Source organism: Jaculus jaculus, chromosome X, assembly GCF_020740685.1.
Source record: "Jaculus jaculus isolate mJacJac1 chromosome X, mJacJac1.mat.Y.cur, whole genome shotgun sequence".
NCBI classification, from domain to species: domain Eukaryota; kingdom Metazoa; phylum Chordata; class Mammalia; order Rodentia; family Dipodidae; genus Jaculus; species Jaculus jaculus.
In genome coordinates, this window is record NC_059125.1 from 46,208,209 (window position 1) to 46,233,307 (window position 25,099).

Below are 25,099 nucleotides of genomic sequence, written 5' to 3' on the forward strand. Positions count from 1 at the left end.
GGAGAAGAGGAAAAAAGGAAGAGTGACTGCTACATTTTCCTTTGGACTGATGAAAGTTCTCTTGAAAGAGACATTGGTTACAGCTACATAGCACTATAAGTGGACTAAATGTCATGGAGTTGTATACTTTAAATGGTTAAAGTGATAAGTAATATATGTTGCATTTTATTTACCACAATTTTAGAAAGGACACACTATAAATTAGCTAATGATGACCAAACCCAGGGATGGGCAGATTCACTAGATCCCCTAATGATCAGCAGCCCTTTTGTGTATATATACTACACACACACATACACACACACACATCCAATAGCACATGAATATTCACTCATGTTCATTTTGTCTCTCCAACTAGATGGAAATGTTTGCGTGGTTTTTTTTTTTTTAAGAGTTAAGATCTCAAGATGTTGTCCAGACTTGTCTCAATCTCTCGAGCTCAAACAATTCTCCTACCTGTGCCTCTCAAGTAGCAAGGATGTGCCACCCACTATTCCCAACTTAGATGAGAAAAAATATTAACACTGGTACTGTGTATCTTTCTCTGTACACATTCCATCACTATTTTTAACACATTGCTACAGATATAAGAATCCCATAAAACTCGAGTGGCAACATCAGGTGACAGCCAAAATGAAAACTGTTATATGGATCAAACAGGCAGCAAGAAGCCATTAAGGTTTCCCAAGTGATTCAGGGGCAGGATAAGGCAACACATCTGAAGATTTCCTAAGAGTGGGGCAGGGTGGATGCTAAGACTAATGGTCTGAAAACAAAAGACTTGTAAAGGCAACAATTACCACATGGTAACTTTTAAAGAAGCTGATTAAAATCATAACATGTCCACCTGAACTAAGAATCCCTGTTCACAGGCTTTGGTGAAGCTCAGTTATACAGTGTTTGCCTTCTATCACAGGCCCAGATGTTCCACCTCTGCACTTAAAACAAAATTAAAAAATAAAAATCTCTTCACACAAACATTAGGATCATTATTTTCAGGTATAATATTCCCAAATGATGACAGAAATTTTCCCACTGTCCTCTCCCTTCTGATGAAGCCAAGAATAGGTTTCAGTTTGATAACATAAAGCTAACTTAAAAAAGGGAAGCAGACCTTAGACTCAGCTTTTTCCAGGCACATATGTAACTTTGTTTTCATACTTTTTTATCATGAATTTCCACTTACATCAAGTGAACCTAGTATCCATGTATGATAGATATAAAATTGCTTTTTAAAATACATTTTAGTCTAGGGGTTTGGGAGTATGACTCAATTCATAGGGAAGTATTAAGTGTATAATGGTTCTGCTGAAGAACAGATAGGTTTCTATAATCCTGAAGGTGACTTGTATGCTACCAAAGTTTGGCAAGCTCTGACTCTATGGAATAAGTTCCACAGAAATAGGTAAGTTTAAGAATCCAGGAGGATCTGGCATAATGACTAATACTTGTAAGCCCAGCACTTGGGAGGTTGAAATGAAAAGATAACCATGAGTTGGAGGTTGGAGATCAACCTGGGCTACACAGTTATTTCCAAGCCAGCCTAGGCTTACTCCAAAAAAGTCTTCTGGACATAACATGATCATTTCATGCATGAACTCACAGCAGCTGTTGGTTTACGCACAAAATTCCCTGCATATTCCATCGTGGAAAGAGGAGGGGGCTCATGAGACCTTACCCCTGTCAAAGAAGTGATGGGAAGTTAATTATTGCTTGGGGAAAGAGAATATGGTGGTTTGAATAGATGTCCCCCATAAACTCATGTACTTTGAATACTTTGTACCAAGGTGGTGGCAATTTGGAGGTGGGATTTTTCTGGAGTAGGTATATTTCTCAGGGTGGGATTCAGAATGTTATAGCCAGCTCCCATTTGCCAGAACTTGGCACCCTCTCTTGCTGCTGTTTTCTACCTGTTGTGGCAGAAGTGAAGTCTAGCCTCTGCTCAAGCTGTGCTTTCTCCTGCAATCATGAAGCTTTCCCTTGAGACTGAAAGCCAAAGTAAATCCTTTCAACCCATCAGCTATTTTTGGTCAGATAATTTATCCTAGAAATGAGAAGGTAACTACAACAGTCATGGTCATCAGTGGAGTAGATACTAGTAAATTAATTAATCCAATTAATAACTCCCCAGTCATGTTCATGCAAGCAACCCTAGTTCAAATCAGCAGACTACACACACAAAAAAAGATATAAGTGGAAATAGGAAGAGGGTTAATTGGGAAGAGGTTTATTGGGAGTGTGAGAAGGATAAGAGGGCAATGGAGTGAATATGATCAATATATATTATTTTCAAATATAAAATTGTCAAAAATATTTATTTTTTTTTTCTGTTTTGGTTTTTTTAAGTATGGTCTCACTCTAGCTCAGGATGACATGGAATTCACTCTGTAGTCTCAGGGTGGCCTTGAACTCACGGCATTCCTCCTACCTCAGCCTCCTGAGTGCTGAGATTAACGGCATGCACCACCACGCCCAGCAAAAATAATTTTTTAAAAAAGAATCCAGGAGGAGAAAAAGAGCAATCTATGAAGCAATGTGACCCTCAGAAACTGTGTTTGATCTTTCCATGGTGTTCAGGACCCTGAACAGAATAAAGAGAAGCTGAAGAAATTACCAGGGCACTAGCATGAGAAAGGGAGTGTGGAGTATACAAGGAGTATACTGAGAAAGCTCTGTCAAAAAGAGGAATGAAGTGGTAGAAACTATGCAACTGAGGAAGTAGGACTGACTGCAGGCAATTAAGAGTCTCCACACTCAGTTAAGCCCTAACTTCCTTGTAGGTTCATTTGTGTTACTGCTGCAGTGGCCAACAGCCTTAATCCTTCCCTGCTATTGGCTCCTGTCCAGAGACACATGAATACCTTTAAGTGTTTGACTTCATTGAAAGGCAAAGCCTTCTCTGGCCATGAGTCCTCCTATTACAGTCATCACTCCCTCTCAACTTCCACCTCTGTTTGCCAAAACAGTAATGTACCCTCACTAACAGTATTTTCTCCCTTTGCTCCCTCCTGTACTCTGGACTGCTATGCTATGCTATACTGCCTTCTCCTGTTTGGCCATACCTTGCCAGAAATGACACAATTCTAGCATCATACAGGACTAAGGGGCCTTTAGTGGGCACAGCACATGAATAAAGGAGAGTAACTCTGACCCAGGGCGACAGAGTTTTAAATGATGTCGGATTTTGTCTTGAGCAGAAGACATAAAGAATCACTCTGGAGTTCATTTACAGTGGGCAGAGGCCCTGGTATACCCATTTCATATTCTCTCTCTCTCTCTCTGTCTCTCTCTCTCTCTCTCTCTCCACTTCTCTCTCTCAAATAGGGCTCAAGAGATAGCTTAGTGGTTAAAGCACTTGCCTGTGAAGCCTAAAGACCCATGTTTGACTCTCCAGATCTACAAAAGGTGAAGCAAGCACAAGGTCACATATGCCCACTAGGTGGTGAAAGTGTCTAAAGTTCAATTTCAGTGGCTAAGGCCCTGATGTGCCAATTCTCTCTCTCTCTCTCTCTCTCTCTCTCTCAAAAATAAAATTAAACTATTTTTTTAACAATTAAGGAACAAAAATGATCATTCTTGCCATGATATGAAGAATTGGCTATTGGGCTGGGATGTGACTCAGTGGAGAGTGTGCCTGCCTAGCATGCATGATGTCCTGACTTTGATCCCCAACACCACATAAACCAGGTGTGGTTGCACATGCCTATAATCCTAGTATGAGAGAGGTGGAGGTAGGACAATGAGAAATTCAGGGTCATCTTCAGCTACAAATTAAATTTGAAACCAGCCTGAGCAACTTAAGAACATGAGACCCTGTCTACAAAAAAAGAACTGGCTTCTATGGCTTGAATTTGAAATGTCCCCCACAGGCTTATGTTTTGAATGCTTGATCTCCAGCTTATGGCACTATTTTGAAGTCTCTGGGGCCGTTGGAATGTGGGGCATGGCTGGCAGAAATATGTCAGTAGAGGAAGGCCTTTGAAAGTTAGACCAACTCTAGTGTTGGTCCTGTGCTGAGCGGCCACGTGAACAAACCTCTACCACATCCTCTTCTCATCATGAGCTCTGCAATGCCTTCACCATTCAATGGACTGAAACTTTAGAAACCATGAACTAGCATAAACCATTACTCCATTAAGTTGTTTATTGTTGTTACTTTCTCATTGCTAGGATAAAGCACCCAACCAAAAGCAATTGATGGGAGAAAAGGCTTTATTTAGGCTTACCATTTTGAGCAGAAGCTTCACGATGGCAGGGTATGCAAGCATGGTATGAGCAGAGGCTGGATATCACATCTGCCATAGCAGGCAGAAAACCACAACAGGAGAGTGAGCTGAGCTCTAACCCTGCCCCCAATAATACACCTTCTCCAGAAAGGCCCCACTTCAAAAATTGCCATCAGCTAGGGACACATGAGTTTAGGGAAATATGAGTCAAATCATTCACATTGTTTCAGCCAGGCATTTAGTTACAGTGAGAGAACAGGAAGAAGAAACTTGCAGGGTAGTTAGGGAAGGACCCTGAGAGTCAGTAATTCTCCTCTATGCCCTTGACTGCAGGTCAGTCCTTGACAGCAGTTTTGTCTTTTGTCCTTGTCTTGGGAATGTAACAGAGTGAATAGATTAGGTTGAAACATTAAAGTTGGGAACACTGGAGGAAAATAATAAAGGCCTTGCAGCTGTGTATGAGATAACCAAGATGACCAGAAAAGATGCAGGGCAGAGCTCTGGGAAAAACAACAAAGGTCTCTGCAGGCTCTGGCCAGCCCCAAAAGGCAAAGGGCACTGTGGCCCTGACAACAGGCTTTAGTTTTTGTCCTTGATTCCTTTCTACTTCTTGAAAAGCTTGCATGTATATGCAGAATTCTAACCCACTGGGCTTCCTCATGAAGATGTAGAGGAACATGACCGATCCCTGATTGGAAATGGAACACATGGATACCTTGTGGGGATTGATGATTGGGTCAAACTATACTTCTCTACATCTTAGTCTAATAATTTTAAAGCTCAACTTATTTCCCTACCCAGAAAGTCTTTTAACCCCCTAGACAATAGGCATCCTATAGCAACCCATTTTCCAGGACTTCCTTTTGTTGCAAAGAGATCTTAATTTTTAGTTCCTTCATTTCTCAATAAACTTTATATGAGATTCTTCTCAGAACTTGCTTTCTCTGTATTATAAAGTTTCTAATTTGAAACTTATCCTTTGTTGTCCATGATATTCTCTCTTCAAGTTCATGAAACAAAGAACCCAGAGCCACTAACTCAGTAGAGCTGCAGTGGACATTTAGAGTCCAGCACTCTAATTCCAGAGTTAAGCCCACCCAAGAGCTCCATCAATCTCAAAGAGACTTACTACAATGGTAACATAAATATAATTTACAGGGTAAATTACAATAATCTGTGCAAGAAATGACAGAAACCCAAACAAGAGGGATGGAAATAGCAACAGTGAAAACATATTTTCACTTGTCCATTGCCCTCTAGTTCTATCAAGTCCAGACACAATACCTAGAACACAGAATACAATAGTCATTAATAACAGGCAACACCCTTGAAAGGGCAGCAGTGCTGCAAACAGAAACAAAAAATTTTTGAATAAAGAAAAGAGGATTTACTGGTAGATGAGCTATTCAGTGTACAAAGAGAAACATTATTAATTACTCCAAATATTTTGGCCTTAGCAACTAGAAGAACAGAGTTTTATGTATTGGGATGAAGGCTAGTGAGAAAGAACCTAGATGAGAGTTCTGAAGGCAGGATGCAGACAGAAATCAAGAGTATATTTTGCACATGTAGAGTTGACACACTTCAGACAAATATTTTCATGTTGATTAGCAGTTGGCTATGTGAGTCTGAAGTTTAAGGAAAAGGTCAAGGCTAGATATAAAATTCTGACATACATCAGCTGATGGCTGGTATTTAAATCTATGTAGCACTAGATGGAATGACAGTGCAGTAAAGAGATCCAAGATCCAAGACAGAGCCTTAAAAATATTTCAATGTTAAAATTCAGGGAGATGGTGTAGAATTAGCAATGGAGACCAGAGAGGAGTATCTGATTAGATAAGAAGAAACAAGGAGGGTTTTGTGACATGGAAACTAAAGAAAGCATTTGAAAAAGAGGAATGTGATTAATTGGGCTAAAGGATAATGATAACGCAAATGAAAAAGAGGCCTGAGACCTGAACCTTGATTTGGCAACACAGAGATTGTTGAGACTTTGATAAGAATGGTTTCAGCAGTCACAGGGACAGAAATATTGTATGAACCATATGTCTGTTCAATAATTCTGGATAAGGTATTACAGAGCAAACTCTTGAGTTTCTAGTATTTATAATTTCCTTAAAATAACCCAAGCTCAGAAAAAATGTAAACCATAAATAAAAGATTGTCTAAATGTCATCTTCTCTTGAAGTCTTCACTAGCTGCTAGGGGCAGAACATTTTGCCTCTGCATAGATCTTCTAATAACGTTTGAAAGGTCTTGTCTTTCCTCATTTATGTACTTGCCCATCACCCCATAGTAGTATCACCAGGACAAGACATAGTACCTAGAACATAGAACCCAATATTTTATATATATAATTTAATTTTTAAAAGTTTAATTTTATTTGTTTACTAGCAGGAAGAAGAAAGAGAAAGAATTGGTGTGCCAGGGCCTCTAGCCACTGAAAATGAACTCCAGATGTATGCACCACTTTGTACAACTGGCTTTACATAGCTACTAGGGAATCAAACCCAAGTCATTATGTTTTACAAGAAAGTATTTTAACCACTGAACTATCTCTCCAGCCCACTATAATGTAATGTAATACATACATACATATATATGTGTGTATACACACACACACACACACACACACATAACACACATATAAACAGGTGAGGCTCTAGAAAGAGCACCAGTGGACAAATAGAAACAAAAAAATAATCTCTTAAGATTTCCCCTTGATTCATTCACTCTGCAATAAAGCCTCAAATTGTATACCAATAATTACTAGGCAGACACTATTTTACCTAGAATAATGTATTATTTGCCTGCTTATATTTGATACCAGACTTTGTACAATGGGGCTTGGAAAATATTAGGTATCCAGTGAAACCTTTTGAATGAATTTAAGGTGTGGATTGTCTAATTAGACAATCAAACACTGTCACTTGATCTTTCATTGTACACATTATCTGGTTTACACACACACATACACACAAACACACTCCTTCAATCGAACATAAACATTTGGAATTCTGAGGAACTGAGAACCAGGGCATAAAACCATACACATGGCAGAATAAAGTATTGAACAGAAGAGTAGGCATTGGAGGTCTTTCATTCACATTCAAAATTGGCCATTTATGTACCATGTGGATCTGAAGCGGTCACTGTACTTCTCTAGAACCCTCTAGCTTTGTAATCTCTACAATGAAACTGTAATACTTGCTTCACAGTACTATGGTTAGGAGTGAGAGAATAGCTGGGATTTCATTAGCATTGATTTTTTTCTTTTCCTCAGGGTATCAGTTTTTAGACAACTGAATTACAGCTGCAATAACAAAAGACCAAATTTTAGTCTCTTAGTAGCCAAGCTCAAAGAGATTTTCTTCCACAAATTGATCTTATAAATGTTTTTCATTTTAGTTTGTGTGTGTAGCATGCATATGAAGTGTGGTGCACACACACGTGCAGATAGATGCATGTGCACACCATGCAGAGTCCAGAGGAGACCATCAGATGTCCTTCTCTATCACTCTTCCATATTATGAGTTTTGGTCGGACATCCTGAACAGAGAGCCCCGGCTATTCTCCAATATCTACCTCATGCCCAGAATTAGAGTTACAGACATATATGCTCATACCAAGTTGTTGTTTTTTTTTTAATGCAAGTACTGGGGATTTCATGCTTGTATAAAAAGTGATCTTACCCACTGAGCCATCTACCCAGCCCCTGGTTTTGAACCCAGGGTTGAACTTGTGATTCTTCTGTCTGAGCCTCTTTTTTTTTGTTTATTTTTATTTATTTGTTTGAGAGTGACAGGGAGAGAAAGAGACAGATAGAGAGAAAGACTGGGTGCGCCAGGGCCTCCAGCCACTGAAAACAAACTCCAGATGGGTGCGCTCTCTTGTACATATGGCTAACATGGGTCTTGATCCAGAGTCCTTAGTCTTCACAGGCAAGTGCTTAACCAATAAGTCATCTTTCCAACCCTACCCTGTCTGAACCTCTTAAGTGCTGGGATTATAGGTATGTATCACCATGCTCAGTTATATAAAATACTTTTACAAATAATATAATGAGCATTTTATATCACTTAGAACTTAATATTCTACATTTGATTAAGTAATTTTACATTTTATCTACTTTTTTTTTTAAGGTAGGGTCTCTCTCTGGTTCAGGATGACCTGGAATTCACTCTGTAGTCTCAGGGTGGCTTCAAATTCACGGTGATCCTCCTTCCTGTGCCTCCTGAGTGCTGGGATTAAAGGTGTGTGCCACCATGCCCAACTTTATCTACTTTTTATGGTATTACTGGTCATAATGATATTTGTTTCATGAACATGTATAATGGTCTGATTTTTCATTTCTTGGTCAAAAATAATTTTTAACAATGATCCTTTTAGTTCCAAAGAAGTGGGGCCACAACCTATCTTATTTCTCACTTAGCATCTGTGATAGTTTGAATGTTATGCCCCCCAATAGACTCAAGTGTTTTCATTAAAACTTGGATTTCCATCTGGCTGGCTAGAAGAGGTGTGAGTGGAGGCAGATCCTGGGCTCCAGCCCAAAGGTGCCACTGGGGAAAGATTTTCAGCCTAAAGGTATGCAGAGTGCTTGGGCTCTTGCTTGGGGTTCCCTTGCTGTTAATGGCTTTGTGGTTCTGCTTGCTTGCTTTGTGGTGCTCATGTGTGGTTGTCTCTCTCTGGATCTATGTAAAAGCGGTGTGTGGTGGGGGGGGGCAGCTTCTTCCACCACTATGGAACTTTCCTTGGATCTGTAAGCCTGAAATAAGTCCCATTCCTCCCACAAACTGTGTCTGGTTTGTAGATTCATTCCAGAAGCATAGAGCTGACTACAACAGCATCAAATACAGAGCTCAATACAGATACTTTCAATAATATGTACAAAAAATATGTTTTCCTTTCTCAGATTTTTTTCTGATAATCAGGTGTAGCAAACAGTAGACCCTAATGCATATAGATCACAGAATTCACAGGATTACACTATTGAGAGTTAGAGGCAAATTCATGTCAAATCTAAGTCTTAAAATTGGCTTTGAAGCATGAATTAAATTTGTGTGGCAGAATAGGAGAAAAGATTCTGGGGCATTTTGAAAGACATCCAATTTAGATTCAGGTGTACTTCCTACATTTGCATGAAATTAAGTTTGTAAAGTTAATATGGAAGTTAATCCATAGAGAGCCTTAAGTAGCAAAAACAGATGCTTAGGGCTGGAGAGATGGCTTTGTGGTGAAGATACTTGCCTGAGAAGCCTAAGGACCCAGGTTTGATTCCCCAGTGCTCATGTAAGCCAGATGTATATGGTGGAACATACATCTGGAGTTCATTTAGAATGACTAGAGGCCTTGGCCTACTCATTATCTCTCTCGCTCTCTCCCTTTCTTAAATAAAAATATTTCAAAAACACAAATACATAAGCAAGATGAGGCCCATTTCTGCTTATTTATTTATTTACTGGTTTTTCAAGGTAGGGTCTCACTATAGGACAGACCGACCTGGAATTCACTATATATTCTCAGGTTGGCCTTGAATTCACAGCTATCCTTCTACCTCAGCTTCCCGAGTGCTGGGATTTAAAGACATGCACCACCATGCCTGACACGTAATTTCTGCTTCTTAAAGGAGGCTGATACAGTGGGTTAGGCCTGAAAAATACTCAAGAAGTCTATACTCTCTTGTCCTTTTCACCACACCACAGCATCCAGGGAATGTGAAGGGACTAGAAGGAGCAAGGAAAAAGTATGTTTGCTGCTTTGAGGAATAGCAAATAATTCCCTTTATGCGCGCACGCGCGCGCGCACACACACACACACACACACACACACACACACACATCCATATAACTGTTATAAACCCTTGACAGTACACTTTTGTCTAGCTAGTGACAATGACTAAAAATATCATATGTCAGAGTAGTTTTTCTTTCAACATTAAAATCCACCAATAATATGAAAATGGAGAATAAAACAAAATATATCAGATTCACAATATAGTTCAACTCAATGCTAAAATGATGAGCGAATTTCCTTGCCCAAATAATATTTCTTGTTAAATATTTCTAATTATCTTGCTAAATAAAGTAAAATCAGCCATGTCACACCCAGTAGCTAGAACTACTTTTTGCATGAAATTAACTGTTAATAGAGCCTTTCCAAAACTCTTGGCTATAAACTGTGAGTTCACACAATCAAACTCAACAACACCACACACATATTTTTTTCAAGGTTCAATAATGCCAATTTGTATTTTATCAGTATAGCATGCAACATTCCACATTCCACTTATGCACTATTGTATTAACCTGAAATTTGAATCAGAAGAGTCTACCTTAGAAAATAGCAAGAAGCTTGGTATGAACCTGACAGGTCCCTAGACCACAGCAAGCTCGAAGCCTATCTTTGCATGTGCAAATAGCATTTCTGTTACCACATTAACTAATAAAAATTATAGTGGTGTTCTATACATCTTAAAATCATGCAACTCCTTTTTTTATTTTTACTTTGATTTTATTTATTTATTTTTGGTTTTTCAAGGTAGGGTTTCACTCTAGCCCAGGCTGACCTGGAATTCCCTATGTAGTCTCATGGTGGCCTCTAGCTCACAGCAATCCACTCACCTCTGCCTCTAGAGTGCTAGGATGAAAGGTGTGCACCACCACAGCTGGCTTCAACTCCCTTTTTATTTTTTATTTTTTATTTTTATTTTTGGTTTTTCAAGGCAAGGTCTCACTCTAGTCCAGGCTGACCTGGAATTAACTCTGTAGTCTCAGGGTGGCCTTGAACTCACGGTATCCTCCTACCTCTGCCTCCCGAGTGCTGGGATTAAAGGCGTGTGCCACCACGCCCGGCTCCAACTCCCTTTTTAAACATAAAACATTTTGAAATAATTTTGATCTTACTTTAAATTTACAAAAACAGTATAATTCCTATGTCCATATTACAAACTTAATATTTTGTCACATTTGGATGTATCCTCTCAGTGTATGTTTGTGTATGCTAGTACAAACAAATTTTCTCTCAACCACCTGAGAATACTTTGTTGCCATCATGTACACCTCTAAATAGTTCAGTGCATATTTCTTTTTTTAATATATTTATTGCTTTGAGAAAGAGAAAAAAAAGAGGCAGAGAGTGAGAGAGTGTGGGATCACCAGAGCCTCCTACCACTACAAATGAACTCCAGATGCATGTGCTAGTATTTGCACCTGACTTTACATGGGTATTAGAGAATCAAACCTAGGCCATGAACCTTCGCAAGTGAGCATCTTTGCCCTCTGAACCATGTCTTGAGCTTCCTCAGTGCATATTTCTTAAGAACAAGAAAATTGTAACCTGTTCATCTCAGAGAAAACCTGAGTATGTGCTATCATTATTCTCATTTTATAAATGGGGATTCTGAAGAGTTTCAGCAATTTTCTCAAGGCCATAAAGTGCCCCAAGTGGCAAATATGGGATGCAACCCAATGTCTAGTCTTTAGCACTAGGCCTTACATCTCTTGTACCTTGTTCCAGAAAAGTACTAGATCCCCCTTTGTTTCAGTCATCAGGATTGAATTATTGCTTTCCTTTTGAAAAAATACAACAAAATGACCAGCATAATCTGGAAAGGAAGAGATAGGTCAGGTAACAAGGTCGAGATTCAATCCTTTCAAGTAGGGCAGGGATAAGAAACAGTAACATAGAAACCCCTCTATTGTAACTAGCATCTACTGGAAATGTGGAGACTGAGGAGATCCAGCTAATATTTAGGATGGGGGATTTAGGTGGGGGATGAAGCTCAGTGATAGAGTACTTAAACAGAATGCCCTAGGCCCTGATTCAATCCTCAACATTACTCTTTTCTACCCTCCAAAACCCATTTAGTAATGACACCTTCTTTTCTAACTACCTTTTCTTGTTGTTATTTGAAGAGAAAGTCTTTCTAAGTAGGTGAGGGTAGCCTGGAAGTCAGGATCATCCTGCCTCAGTCTCCCAAGTGCTAAGATTATGGACCTGCTCCACCATACCAGGCATCTAACTACTTTCTGAGGTTAATAGAAAATCTGATATAGAATTATCTAAAAGTATCATTCTTAGACATGCCTGCCAGATCTGGTTTGCTTCTGTTCCAAGAACAGTGTGGATTTTTTTTCCTCCCTTCATACCATATTTATTTTAGAAATTCATTTTCTCTTTTTTTTTAGTTCTTTTAAGGAGAAGTCATTCAGCAAATATTGCAAACCTCCCAGAGAAAATAACAACAAAATTGCTTTGGAAAAGTGGGAATCTTAACAGCTCAGGACCATAAAAGCATAAAAGCAACCATTATATATTAATAAACCTAAATCACTAAAAATAAATCCAAACAGACAAATAAAAAAAGCATGTCAAAAAGCTCAAACATTTTAAGCTAATTTTTCTCTATTTCTTTACCTGACAAAAGTGTTATATATGTGATTCTTACCACCAGCTCAATATAACAATAACACTGTTTTATATATTTAGTAGTGTATATAAATCACGAAAGTAGAAAATAAAATTAAAGTCAAGATAAAGAGAAATGTGCAGTTCTTCCTCAAGATGCTGATTTTTTTTCCTCTAAATAATTCAACTCAAGTAACCAGTCAATAAAGAGGAGAGTTCCAAACCCTTTGACTAAAGCTAGGTAAAATCACTGACTCATTGTAGCTGATTCATACATCCACCCCACCCTCCCTCCATTCCTTCTCTCTTGTCATTCTCCATGTTTAAATCCAGAAAAAGCTAAACACTGCACTTGTTTCCTTGGTGTCTTTTTCAGCAGTCTATTTTGAGATTCTAAACTAGGTTTTTGCTCTCCTGAGACGAGGGACAGGTGCAAGGGATGCCAACTCTCATTCATCTCTTCTTACCTTGAGAGGTATGAATGATGCCTGGACCTGCAGCAGTTACTTTGGAAGGATGGGCAGTGAGGTGGGTGGGATGGCAGAGATGCTGAGCTGCAGTTCAGTTTCGGAACATATGCTTTAGACTTCCTGCTTGGTAAATTAAATCCCTGCTTGTGTAAGCCTCTCTATTGAACAGGTAATTCCATCACTTGCAATAGATATCTTTACAATGTATGCATACAGTCTAAAATCTGTCCTTTATTTGTGTTTATTTATGTAATTATTTACTTACATATTTATGGTACTGAGGGTGGAACCCAGGACTTTGCACAGGCTAAATAAGTGCTCTACTACTGATTTACATGCTCAGCCCTTAATTATTTTTAACAGAATAAGATTGTTATATGGACTAACAGTTAGGTTTTATTTACACTTTAGGAAATGAGAAAGACAGAAAACTTTGACAATAATAAAGTATTAGAAATCACTGATCCTGATCTGAAACTTGGCTAAGTAGAAGTAGAAGTAGCATGACAGTGGGAGGAGGAATGCTACATAGAACAGATAACTCAGAAGCTGACCCACAAATAAATGTATTTTTACAAAGATACAAAAGCAAGTAAATGAAAGAAAAGTCTTTTAAAAATATTTTATTTATTTTATTTATTTGAGACAGAGGCAGATACAGAGGGAGAATGGACATGCCAGGGCCTCTAGCCACTATGAATGAAGTCTAGACACATGAACCACCTTGTGCATCCAGTTTATGTGGGTACTGGGGAATTGAACCTGGGTCCTTAGGCTTTGAAGGCAAGCACCGTAACTGCTCAGCAATCTCCACAGCCCCCCCCAAAAAGTCTTTTTAGCAACTAGTGCTGAAGCAATAAGACATTCATCCATGAAAGTAATTATCCATGTTCTAATTTTTATACTTTATGCAAATTTACCTGAAATGTACCACCAGTATAAATTATAATTATAATAGATGCAATAATAAATATAAAATTTTGGTGGAAAAGTAGATATTTTTTAGGATGTAGAGCTAAGTCTATAGGTCCTATATATAACACAAAAAAGCATAATGCATAAAAGGAAGGTTGGACATTTGAACTTCATTAAAATGAAAAACTGGCTGGGCATGGTGGCACACTTCTTCAATTCCAGCACTCTGGGGGCAGAGGTAGGAGGATCACTCTGAGTTCAAGGCCAGCCTGGTACTACAGAGTGAGTTCCAGGTTAGCCTGGGCTACAGTGAGACCCTACCTCTAAAAACAAAGATGAAAGAATGAATGAATGAGTGAATGAAAGGAGGGAGGGAGAGAGGGTGGAAGAGAGAGAGGGAAAGAAAAAGGAAGGAAGGAAGGAAGGAAGGAAGGAAGGAAGGAAGGAAGGAAGGAAGGAAGGAAGGAAGGAAGGAAGGAAAGAAGGAAGGAAGGAAGGAAGGTAGGTAGCTAGGTAGGTACAGGGAGGGAAACTAGGGATAGGGATAAGAAGCAGGAGAATCCCATGTTGGAGGCCAGTCTGAACTAAAAAGTCAGATCGTATTTCAAAGATACTAAGTAATGTGAATAGTCTCAGGTATTCAATTATATCAACAAAAAAAAACATACTATAACAGATAGATGATCAAGGAAGGCTTTAATAAGAGGGGAATTAGAACTGAGTTTTGAGGGAAGGCTAGCATCTAGATGGCAGGATGGAGAAGCTGGGGAGGATGCTGTTAGAGAATGGGACAGATTAATATTTAAGTGGAAAAATTTTAAATATAATCAAATTACAGACAGTGAGCATGCTGGTATAAGTGGAGTATTGGGGTTGTTTTCATTATGGAAAAGATGGTTTAGAAAGAACAGTACTGTTATATACATATGTCATTTATACAATTTAAGCACGCACGCACACACATACACACACACACACACACACACACACACACACACAACGGAGTGGTGAAACTTAACTAGCCAAAGCACTCACAATTTTGAGTTCCATTTCCAACACCATAGAAAAGGAAGAAAGAAATACTAAGGCCAAGGACAGCATGTAGATTCACAGGTATTGCTACTGTGGCTGGTGTGGGGGACAGTTAGTTGACTCTCAGCCACTGTTAACTTTCTATTTTCTTCCTTACCTTCAAAAAGACATAGTGAAAAATCAAGATAAGGGCTGAAGAGATGGCTCATCAGTTAAGGTGCTTACCTGCAAAGCCCAGGGTTGATTCCCTAGTACCCCCATAAAGCCACATGCATCATTTGCAGCAGCCAGAGGCCCAGTGCGCCCATTCCCTCTGTATCTCTTCTGTCTCTCTCTGCTTGCAAATAAATCAATTTTAAAAATCAAGATACCATCTGCTCTCTTCAGGGGTGGCCTAGGCCAGACATGGTGGCATATAGTGTAGGCCCCACTATGTCATTTCTTTTTATGGCTGAATAATATTCTAGCACCAGGCATGATGCCACATGATTATAATCTCAGAAGTTTGGAGGCTGAGGCAGTAAGATATCAAATTCAAGGTTAGCCTGGATGACATAGAATGTAAGAACCATGTGGGTTACAAAAGACCTTGTTTCAAAAATTCAAATAAAAATAATAATATGTGATTGTGTATATAACTCATATTTACTTCAACCATCAATAGTTGACATTTGGATTGTAGTTGGTCAGTACAGAAGATGCTAGGCTGGAGATATAGCTCAGTGGTAGTGGTTAAGCATACTTTTCTTAACACGCATAATGCCCTGAGGTCAATCCCCTGCACAAAAAAATTCAAATTAAAAAATTTCAAAAACATGAACAATAAATCTGGGCAGGGTGGCAAATATCTTTAATCCCAGCACTTGGGAGGCAGAGGTAGAAGGATCACTGTGAGTTCATGGCCAACCTGAGACTACATGGGCTCTACCTCAAAAATCTAAAAAAACAAAAATGAGCAATGCTGTCATAAACATTTATATACACATTTGTAGTATGCTTTCTTTTCCCTTGGTTATATGCCTACATGTCACATATTCCTCTATATTTATCCATTTGAGGAACTACCAGACTTTTTTTCTACCACAGTAGCACCATTTTATAATCCTATCAGCATGGCATAAAGGTTCTAATGTCCCTAGATTCTTTATAACACTTGTTAATATCTTTTGTTGTTGTTGTTATAGACATGCTATGGCTGTGAAGTAATATCTCATTGTGATTTTATTTTACAAGTCAGAGATGAGTAAGGTTTTGAACATCTTTTCATGTACATATTTGCTATTTGTATATTTTCACTGGAGAAAGATCTCTTCAGATCATTTGCCCATTTTAAATTTTGATTATTTTATTCTTAAGTCTTTAATATACTCCTGACCTAAATTTCTTGCTGGATATATGCTTTGCAAATATTTTCTTCCGCACTGTGGGTTGACTGTATTTTCCCTATTTTGATAGTCTCTTTTGAAATATAACTTTGGTGATTTTATGGATGGCCCATAGCAAAAGACTAGCAATTTTAAGTATATATTAAGTGGATGGGAAAAAAAGAGAAAAAATTGAATGTGTACAATAAACACAAAATGGAGTAGCTCCATAGCTATGAAAAGTAATGAGAAATAGCTTTATTGTCTACTAAAAGACCTCCAAGATATGCCACTAAAGTGAAAAAATATGCAAGATAATGTACAGAATATGTTACCATTTATTTAATAGACGGGAAGCACATACATATATTTAAGAATTTATTGTGTGTATGTGTGACTGAGTAAGAGAAAGAGAGGGAATGAATAACCCAAAGTAGTTTTTTAATGTTATTTATAGAAAGAGGAAGAAAGGAAGCAAGGTTATAGTGTCAGAGATAAAAGCTAGACCTGCATCTTATGTTGCAAATTTGATTTTGAAACCATATAATTTTTTATTACTTTTTTTTTTTTGAGGTAGGGTCTTGCTGTAGCCCAGGCTGTCCTGGAACTCACTATGTAGTCTTAGACGCACATGGCAATCCTCCTACTTCTGCCTCTCCAGCACTGGGATTAAAGGTGTGTACCACCATATCCAGGTATTTTTTTCACATTTTAATGAAGGAAAAAATTAAGAATAAAAAGCACAATGAAAGGAATGAAGCTAATTGGGTATAGAATTGGTGACAAAACAAAGCATTTAAGTAACATTAGCAACTATTAAGAGCACTTGCCAAGTAGATGTGATGCAATGCACTAGGTTTCAACACCAGCACAGCCATACTGCCACACACACACACACACACACACACACACACACACACACACACAAACTCTCTCTCTCTCACACACACACACACATACAGGCACAAAACAATACAATCCTAGTGAAAGATATTATAAAAACAAAGAATTGCTAAGAAATCTTAAAACTATTTTTAAAAACTCACACTGTTAGTAATGTAATTGTTACTAGTCAAAAATTATATGGGGGCTGGAGAGATGTGTCAGTGAATTGCTGGCCTTATGTCATTTCCCCAGCAACCATGTGAAGCCAGATACACATATCTGTAACCCAACATTCCTGTGGCATTGAGAGTCACAGTCAAGAAAATCCAGAAGCTTCTGGGTAAGATAGACTGGCATGAAGTGGGAAAATAAAAACAAAACAAAACAACAACAAGGGAACCCTGTCTCAAGCAAAGTGGAAAGAGAAGACAAACACACTGGCCAAGGTTATCTTCAGATCTCCACTCATGCCATGGCATACTCATGCCCATACATACACATCACACACATACACTCATACCTAATAAAATTATAGATCTATACTTATGGTAAGATAGGGCAAGTAAATAACTGCTACTATCCTTGCAAACCAATATTTTCAATGTAAGTAAAACATAAGTATAAAATCAAAGATGTTAAATAAAAGCCCAATTATCTTAAATTTGCATTGGAAATATCCATTTGAATTCATGCTACATCTTATCTTTGACATATCTGCATGTTTTCTAGCTTTGTTCTAAGAAAGTAAAATTCAAGCCACAGAATGGGAGAAATACTAGCAGCCCATATATCAACAATGAATTTCTATCCAGAATCTTAACCACCAAAATAAAAACACATTTTACCAAAGGAGACACACCAATGACAAAGAGTTTATGAAAAGAGGTTCAAGATCACAGCCATTAGGGAAACAAAAATTAATATTTAGATATATTACACATTTATTAAAATGGCTAAAATTCAAAACATTGACAATATCACTCACTCACAGGAGCTCTTATTCACAACTGGTGGCAATGCAAATTAGAGAACACTCACCACATGATGTGATGAGGCAGGCCTGTGTTCTCAGCATTTGGGAGATAGGCAGGAGGATCAGGCATTCAAGGCCACCCTGGGCTACATGTGACAGTCTCAAAAAAAAAAAAAAAAGAAAGAAAAGAAAAGAAGTCTGTCAATTTCTTAACAAGTTACACATGCATGTACCATATGGCTGGTTAGAATTTATGTGAAATTCAACTGTGTATCCACTTATAAGATATGATCATTTAGCTATAGTTTCCAATGTCTTATATGTAATCACAATTGTCCTTGTTTGGCAGGTATAGAGACAAAGGCCAGAAATCTAATTTCAGTTGAAAATAAAACGATTGTATGCTTACCTTTCTAAGTCTGATTCACAATTGAGTATTTATTTGTGTGACAAAATATAAGCATAGATTTCACATTAGAAAGATAAATTTGGATTCTTCTGGTTTTTTAATAACATATATATCCATAAAAATCAAGATTAAAAAAGAAATCAAGATTAAAATTCAATTGCATCTTAATTGTGTCAGTCAGAGAAAAAAATGTTAAGTCCTATATAAAATGACGTCTTAGATTATATTTTTATTCTAATTGTTTTGTCAGATGATTTTAGTAGCTTTCCTACTGTCAACATCTTTTCAGGCTGTAAATAGCCTAACTAGAATGAATTTAGAATGTTTAAATTACATCAAATAAATCTTTTTGAAAAAGTAAATTCCATCTTGGATTAAAACAGAAATATTAAGTTTACATTGTTTATTATAAATGTACTATGCTGCCTTACTACTTTTTAAATGTATAAAAAAGGAAAGAAAAGCAGAGAAAAAAGTTAAAGGGTAAGCTAAGTTTAATAGCTGAGTTGTTTTCTCAAAAAAGCTAGCTAAAATTAATTATTTTGTTATAAATAAGACAGAAAACTGTTCTTGCTCATGCCATATTTCATTTTTCATTAGGAACCCTATAACATAAACTAGGAGAAGACTTTTAGGCCTGGTAGATAATGCAGAAAGAAAAATATCAAGTCAGAATTTTACAAGAAAAAACAGCCTAGGGCTGGATGTAGCTCAGTTGCTAGAGCCCTTGTTTGGAATGTCCCTGGCCCTGGGTTCTATCAACAGTACTTCAAAAAAGTTAACTTGGGCTGGAGAGATGGCTTAGCAGTTAAGCGCTTGCCTGTGAAGCCTAAGGACCCCAGTTCAAGGTTCCATTCCCCAGGACCCACGTTAGCCAGATGCACAAGGGGGCACACGTGTCTGGAGTTCGTTTGCAGTGGCTGGAAGCTGTGGCACGCCCATTGTCTGTCTCACTCTGTCTGCCTCTTTCTCTCTCTGTCACTCTCAAATAAATGAATAAAAATAAACAAACAAAAAAGTGATGTATTATTAAAAATAAGTTAATTTATGCCTGATATGGTGATGCATACTTGCCATAAAGACCAAGACAAAAGGACGACTGGAAGTTTGAGACCAGCTTGGTCAATATAGTGAGTTCAAGGCCAACCTAGCAAACATAGTGAAATCCGATCTCAAAAAGTCAGGGGAGGGATTAAACAACCTGAAATTTCTGGTATGATATGACAACTTTCTTTAGAGTGATCCTTTCTGAAAGACAGCAGGGTCAATACATCAGATGAAATGCAGAGATCCATACCAGACTAGACTTCTTTCCACAAAATATATATATATATATATTTACTAGCTGGGCTTGGTAGTGTACACCTCTATTCCTAGCACTCAGGAGACTGAGGTAGAAGGACTGTGAGTTTGAGACCAACCTGGACTATATCAAGTCTATATCCGTGTGTGTGTGTAAGCAACATGAGTACAAAAAAAGGACTATGAAAGAGAATGAAGAAATCTAAAGTGAGGAGAGAGTGGAAAGAAGAAAAGAGAATATGATATACAGGCCATGAAATGAAAGCAGAAGAAGGAACTATTTCAGGGGTGGAAGGGAACCAAAAAGGGTTCAAGAGGATGAGGAGGGCAGTAGGATGTTTTATATGTATGTGTGTGTGTGTGTATACACTTATAATACATATAAATATATATATATACATGTATACCTAAAGTAAAACATATTTACTTGTATGTTAACCCTCTAAAACTAATAAAAACAATTATTATATTGACAAATCATTGGCCAAACAATGCATGTAGGAGTTCTATGAGACCTGAAAAATCATTTCATATTTCACAGATACCTCCAAGGTAAACAAACTGAGGTTTAGAGAGACAAAGAATGTCTAGGAACTAGTTAGCAGCAACAGTTTTACAATGCTGAATGTACTAATTTTGAATTTTTAAGCTAATTGTTTATTTTTAAACAGCTAAAACTTAATTTTTCTCAGGAAAGTTTATGTCAAGAACTACAAAAATTTCAAAAAGATTAAGAAAGGCTTGATGCAGGTCTGGTCATGGCTTCCTGAAGGCTAGGGACCAGATCTAACCTTGAAAGGAATTGAAGATCTGCTTTTAAAACACCAAGGCAAGGACTGGTGGAGGAAGGTGTAAAAGCATTTCTCAAATACGGGCTGCAACCACAGTAACAGCTATATTTTAGCAGCCCAGCTCACACCCACCCACATGCACCAGTGCTCATGAACACACAGGAAGGAAACAAAAGTTCACAAAACAACACTTAACTCTCCAAGTATAATACATTCCGAGTTTTCATTCTATTCTATTCTATTATTTTTCTTTCTATATTTTTGCCTTTAAAAAATGTTAGTCATGATTCATTTTGCTCTTGTGGATTCAAATAACTTTTCATTCTTCTTTGGGAAGCATCTGTTTCATTATAAATGAGCTCAGTGGTAAAGCATATACCAAGCAGGGAAAGATTAGATGATGGGCTATTTACCACAAACCTTCCTAAAATGGTGCTAAGGTGATTGGATAAAAAGCAGAACGTGGACGCTGGAGATGCATTTCTGGGGCAAAGAACATGTATGAGGCCCTAAGTTCCATGCTCAGCAATGAACTAGAAAGCAGAGCAAGTGTGTGCTACCCTTGATGCAGAGTCAGCTACCCAACTCCATACAAAATCCTGTAGGGAGGATTTTGGCCTTGGCTTTAATTTTAATATCTTAAAATTTTGACAATATGCTCAAGATTATCTTAGCATAATCCAAACCCAGCATCTAATATTTTTAGGACAAAAGTGGCTGGAGCTGGAGAGATAGCTTAGTGGCTAAGGCACTTGCCTACAAAGCCTAAGGACCCTGGTTTGATTCCCTAGTACCCACATAAAGCCAGATGTACCTGAGTTTGGATTCCCAGGCACCATGTAAAAGCGAGAAATTGTGGCATGCATGCAAGCGCACACGCACACACACACCCCAAATAAATAATCAGTTAAAAAAAAATGCTTCCAAAGCAAGCCAAGTCTCATTGTGACAGAAGTGAGAAGAGTGGCTACATTAGGAGAGTAAGGAAAGAGTAATAGAGTCATAGGTAGAGTAGCCACATATATTAGATGCTCAGTTAAATTTGAATCTCAGATAAACTGATCCCTTGCAATTTTCAGGGGATGTATTTTTACCTGATAAAAATAGCAACTCTAATGGGTAGGGTTTGCTGGGAGTACCAATAGAATGCTATTTCTTATTTTATGACCATAAATTGCACTTTCCTGGACATGTGATATTATTCATAATGAATTTTTTGGGGGGGAAGGGTGAGACTGGAGAGATGGCTCAGCAGTTAAAGGTGCTTGCTTCCAAAGCCTGCTGGTCCAAGTTCAAATCCCCAGTATCCACATAAATCCAGACACACAAAGAGGTGCATGCATCTGGAATTCATTTGCAATGCCAAGAAGTCCTGGTGCACTCTCTCTAATAAATAAAATAACTTTTAAAGAAGGTTTTTTAATAGAAACATATCAAAAGTGCTCAGTACCACTTTGTAGATTTTAAATTTTGTTTGTTTGTTTGTTTGTTTATTTGAGAGAGGCAGAGAGAGAGAGAGAGAATGGGCACGCCAGGGCCTCCAGCCACTGCAAACAAACTCCAGACGTGTGCGCCCCCTTGTGCATCTGGCTAACGTGGGGCCTGGGGAATCGAGCCTGGAACCAGGGTTCTGAGGCTTCACAGGCAAGTGCTTAACCACTAAGCCATCTCTCCAGCCCAATTTTGTAGATTTTAAAATATTTGACCCAACCACTTTCCTTCCACCCTAAATCACCACGTGTGGGAGTTGCGATGCTTCAGTGGTCAAAAGTGCTGTTGGGCCAAAAGCTGTCAGTTTTGCTTTCGTGTTTTATTAAAATTGCTCTTACACAGTATGTTTCTTTATTTCTGGAATTTTCCTTTATGCCCTGCTTCTTGTGGGCCTTTCTTAATTGTGTGGCTGACTAAATCTTACCAAAAAGCAACACTTGGGGCTGGAGAGATGACTCAGTGATTAAGGCACTTGCCTGCAAAGCCTAATGAGATCCAGGTTAGTTTCCCCAGTACCCACATTATGCCAGATGCACAAAGTGGTGCATGCATCTGGAGTTTGCAGTGGCTGGAGGCCCTGGCTCACCCATTCTCTCTGTCTCTCTTCTCTTCTCTTCTCTTCTCTCTCTCTCTCTCTCTCCCAATCTCTCTCTCTCTGCTTACAAATAAACAAACAAAAAATTTTCAAAAAGCAATGTTTGGACTGGAGAAATGGCTCACCAGTTAAAAAGCAAAAAGCAAAATTAGTGCTATGCTTGGGAGATCAGCCTGTAATCATCAGCCAAGACAGGAAATGCACAAAAGTAGTGTTCAGAGTTGGACTGACCAACTGACGGAAGAGAGGGGTTCAGAATCTACTTTCCCTGCAGAAGCTCTAGAAAAAAAAAAATGGTACTTTAGGTCCAGCAACTTAGATAAGACAAGTCATAGTCAAATGCTTAAATGTGCTGAGTGATTTGTAAACTTAGCAGAGGTTTACCAATCCCGACTGATTCTATGTCACTCCTCATGTCTTCTGAAGACATGGCTGGCAAACCCAAATTAAGGGCAGTAACCCTGAGCAAACAAAATCTTGAATAGTTGGCCTATTGTTTAAATAAGGTATTATTTACTGACAAATGTTCACGGACGGTTTTTAAATTTTTTGTTTTGTATTCTCATCTTGCCCTCTTAGTTTAGGAACCTCTCTCCATGAAGTGTCAGGTGCAAACCTTTATATACTAATGGAATACCTAAATGCTTGCTACCCCTCCCCTTCCCCAACACAGTGCCAGGTGTCTTCAATTTAACAGCAGAAAGTATATTTATTTTCATAGTGGGCTGAGGACAATATGCTTGTAGGCTGTATAGAAAGGTTGCCTGAGGGAAAATGAGCTTCACCATTTTGACTGTAGCTCAGTGCCTCAATTTCCTCAATTTTAAAATGGGAATAAAAATTGTATCTTGGCCTGGAGAGACGGCTTAGTGGTTAAGGCACTTGCCTCCAAAGCTCAACGACTGCGGTTGGATTCCCCACTACCCACCTGAAGCCAGACACACAAAGTGGCGCATGCATCTGGAGTTCATTTGCAGTGGCTGGAAGCCTTGGTGCACCCATTCTCTCTCTTTCTGCTTGCAAATATTTTTTTTTTAATTCTCTAAACTAATAATGGTTATCCCTTTTAACATGTGCTGATTTCACTCTCCATTTGAGAATCTGCTTCTATTTTTCAGAAGGGAGAAGGACCCGAGGAGAAAAACAACCTATTGCACTTCACCAGGACCCCACAGCTGCAAACACAGACGAATTGGGGAAACGAACCAGAATGCTGCTTTCTTGGTGAACCTGATGTCAGTACAAGGGTGAAGGAGATACACTGAGGACACTCAACACCTACGAAACCAGAGATCCAGAGGCTCCTAAGAGACCATCACTGAAGTAGACTTAAAATGCACCAAACATGGCTCAAGGAATTTTGCGGAAAGGGGGGAGGAAAAATTGTTAGAGCTACAAGTTGGGACATTTTGCACAGAGACAATGCCTCTCCCCATAACTAACTGCTGCCCCCACAATGCACGACTCATAATCCACATGGGGTTGATGACCTGCACCCCCAACGAGGAGGGTCCCTTTGGAAGGGGGGGAGGAGAGGGATAGGAAAAGAATGGTACCAACATGTGTTGTTTACATACTGAGTATGTCCAAAACTAATAAAAAAAAATCTGCTAAAACATATTTTTAATAATTGTATCTCAAAGTGTTTGGGACAGCATCCAATATTAATACCGTGTAAGGAGATTAAAGTGTAACACCTGGCACACATTAACCATTCAATTGCTAATTTTATCATTACTAATCACTAACTACCTTGGACCATCCTGTCAGCTGTAAAAACTCCCCTTAAGTAGCTAATCTAGGAGCTAGGAGAAAGGAGGTAGGAGAAAGTTTGGTTTCAAGGGTACCCAACCCTCAGTCAGTGACAGTCAGGTGCCCGCAGGTAGGGTCTAGGGAGGTGGTCACGTCAGGATCATGACTGAACCCCAGCATCTGGCCAAGACCTCTGATGCCCTGGTTACTCACTTTGCGATTAAAGCTGTTCCCTGGCAGAAGCGGGAGGGTCATGGCGCTGATTATCTGGGGTCCAACAGGAGAGGGGTGGGCAGACTGCAGCCCCTGCGGCCGCCGTGTTTGACCCTTAGGTTACCTGGAGACGGGAGATGACGTCAAAGAGGGAGGAGGGGCTCGGACTGGCAGAGGCTCCGGGGGAGGGGGCTTAGGGTGGGGCGTGGCCGCGCTGGGCGGGGCGGGCTTCCCCGCTCTCTTCCTCCCCTGCAGCATCCCAACAAACA

General features: G+C 38.8%; 1 protein-coding gene across 1 annotated transcript in view; it reads right to left on the bottom strand.

Annotated features, from left to right (window-relative positions):
- Positions 1-24,937, bottom strand: part of Efhc2 (EF-hand domain containing 2) — a 195,930-nt gene extending 170,993 nt beyond the window's left edge. The window contains exon 1 of the mRNA XM_045140027.1: positions 24,831-24,937. Coding sequence (XP_044995962.1) covers positions 24,831-24,872 — 42 coding nt within the window. The 5' untranslated portion in view covers positions 24,873-24,937. The remainder of the gene's footprint in view (positions 1-24,830) is intronic.
- Between the last annotated feature and the right edge of the window lie 162 nt (positions 24,938-25,099).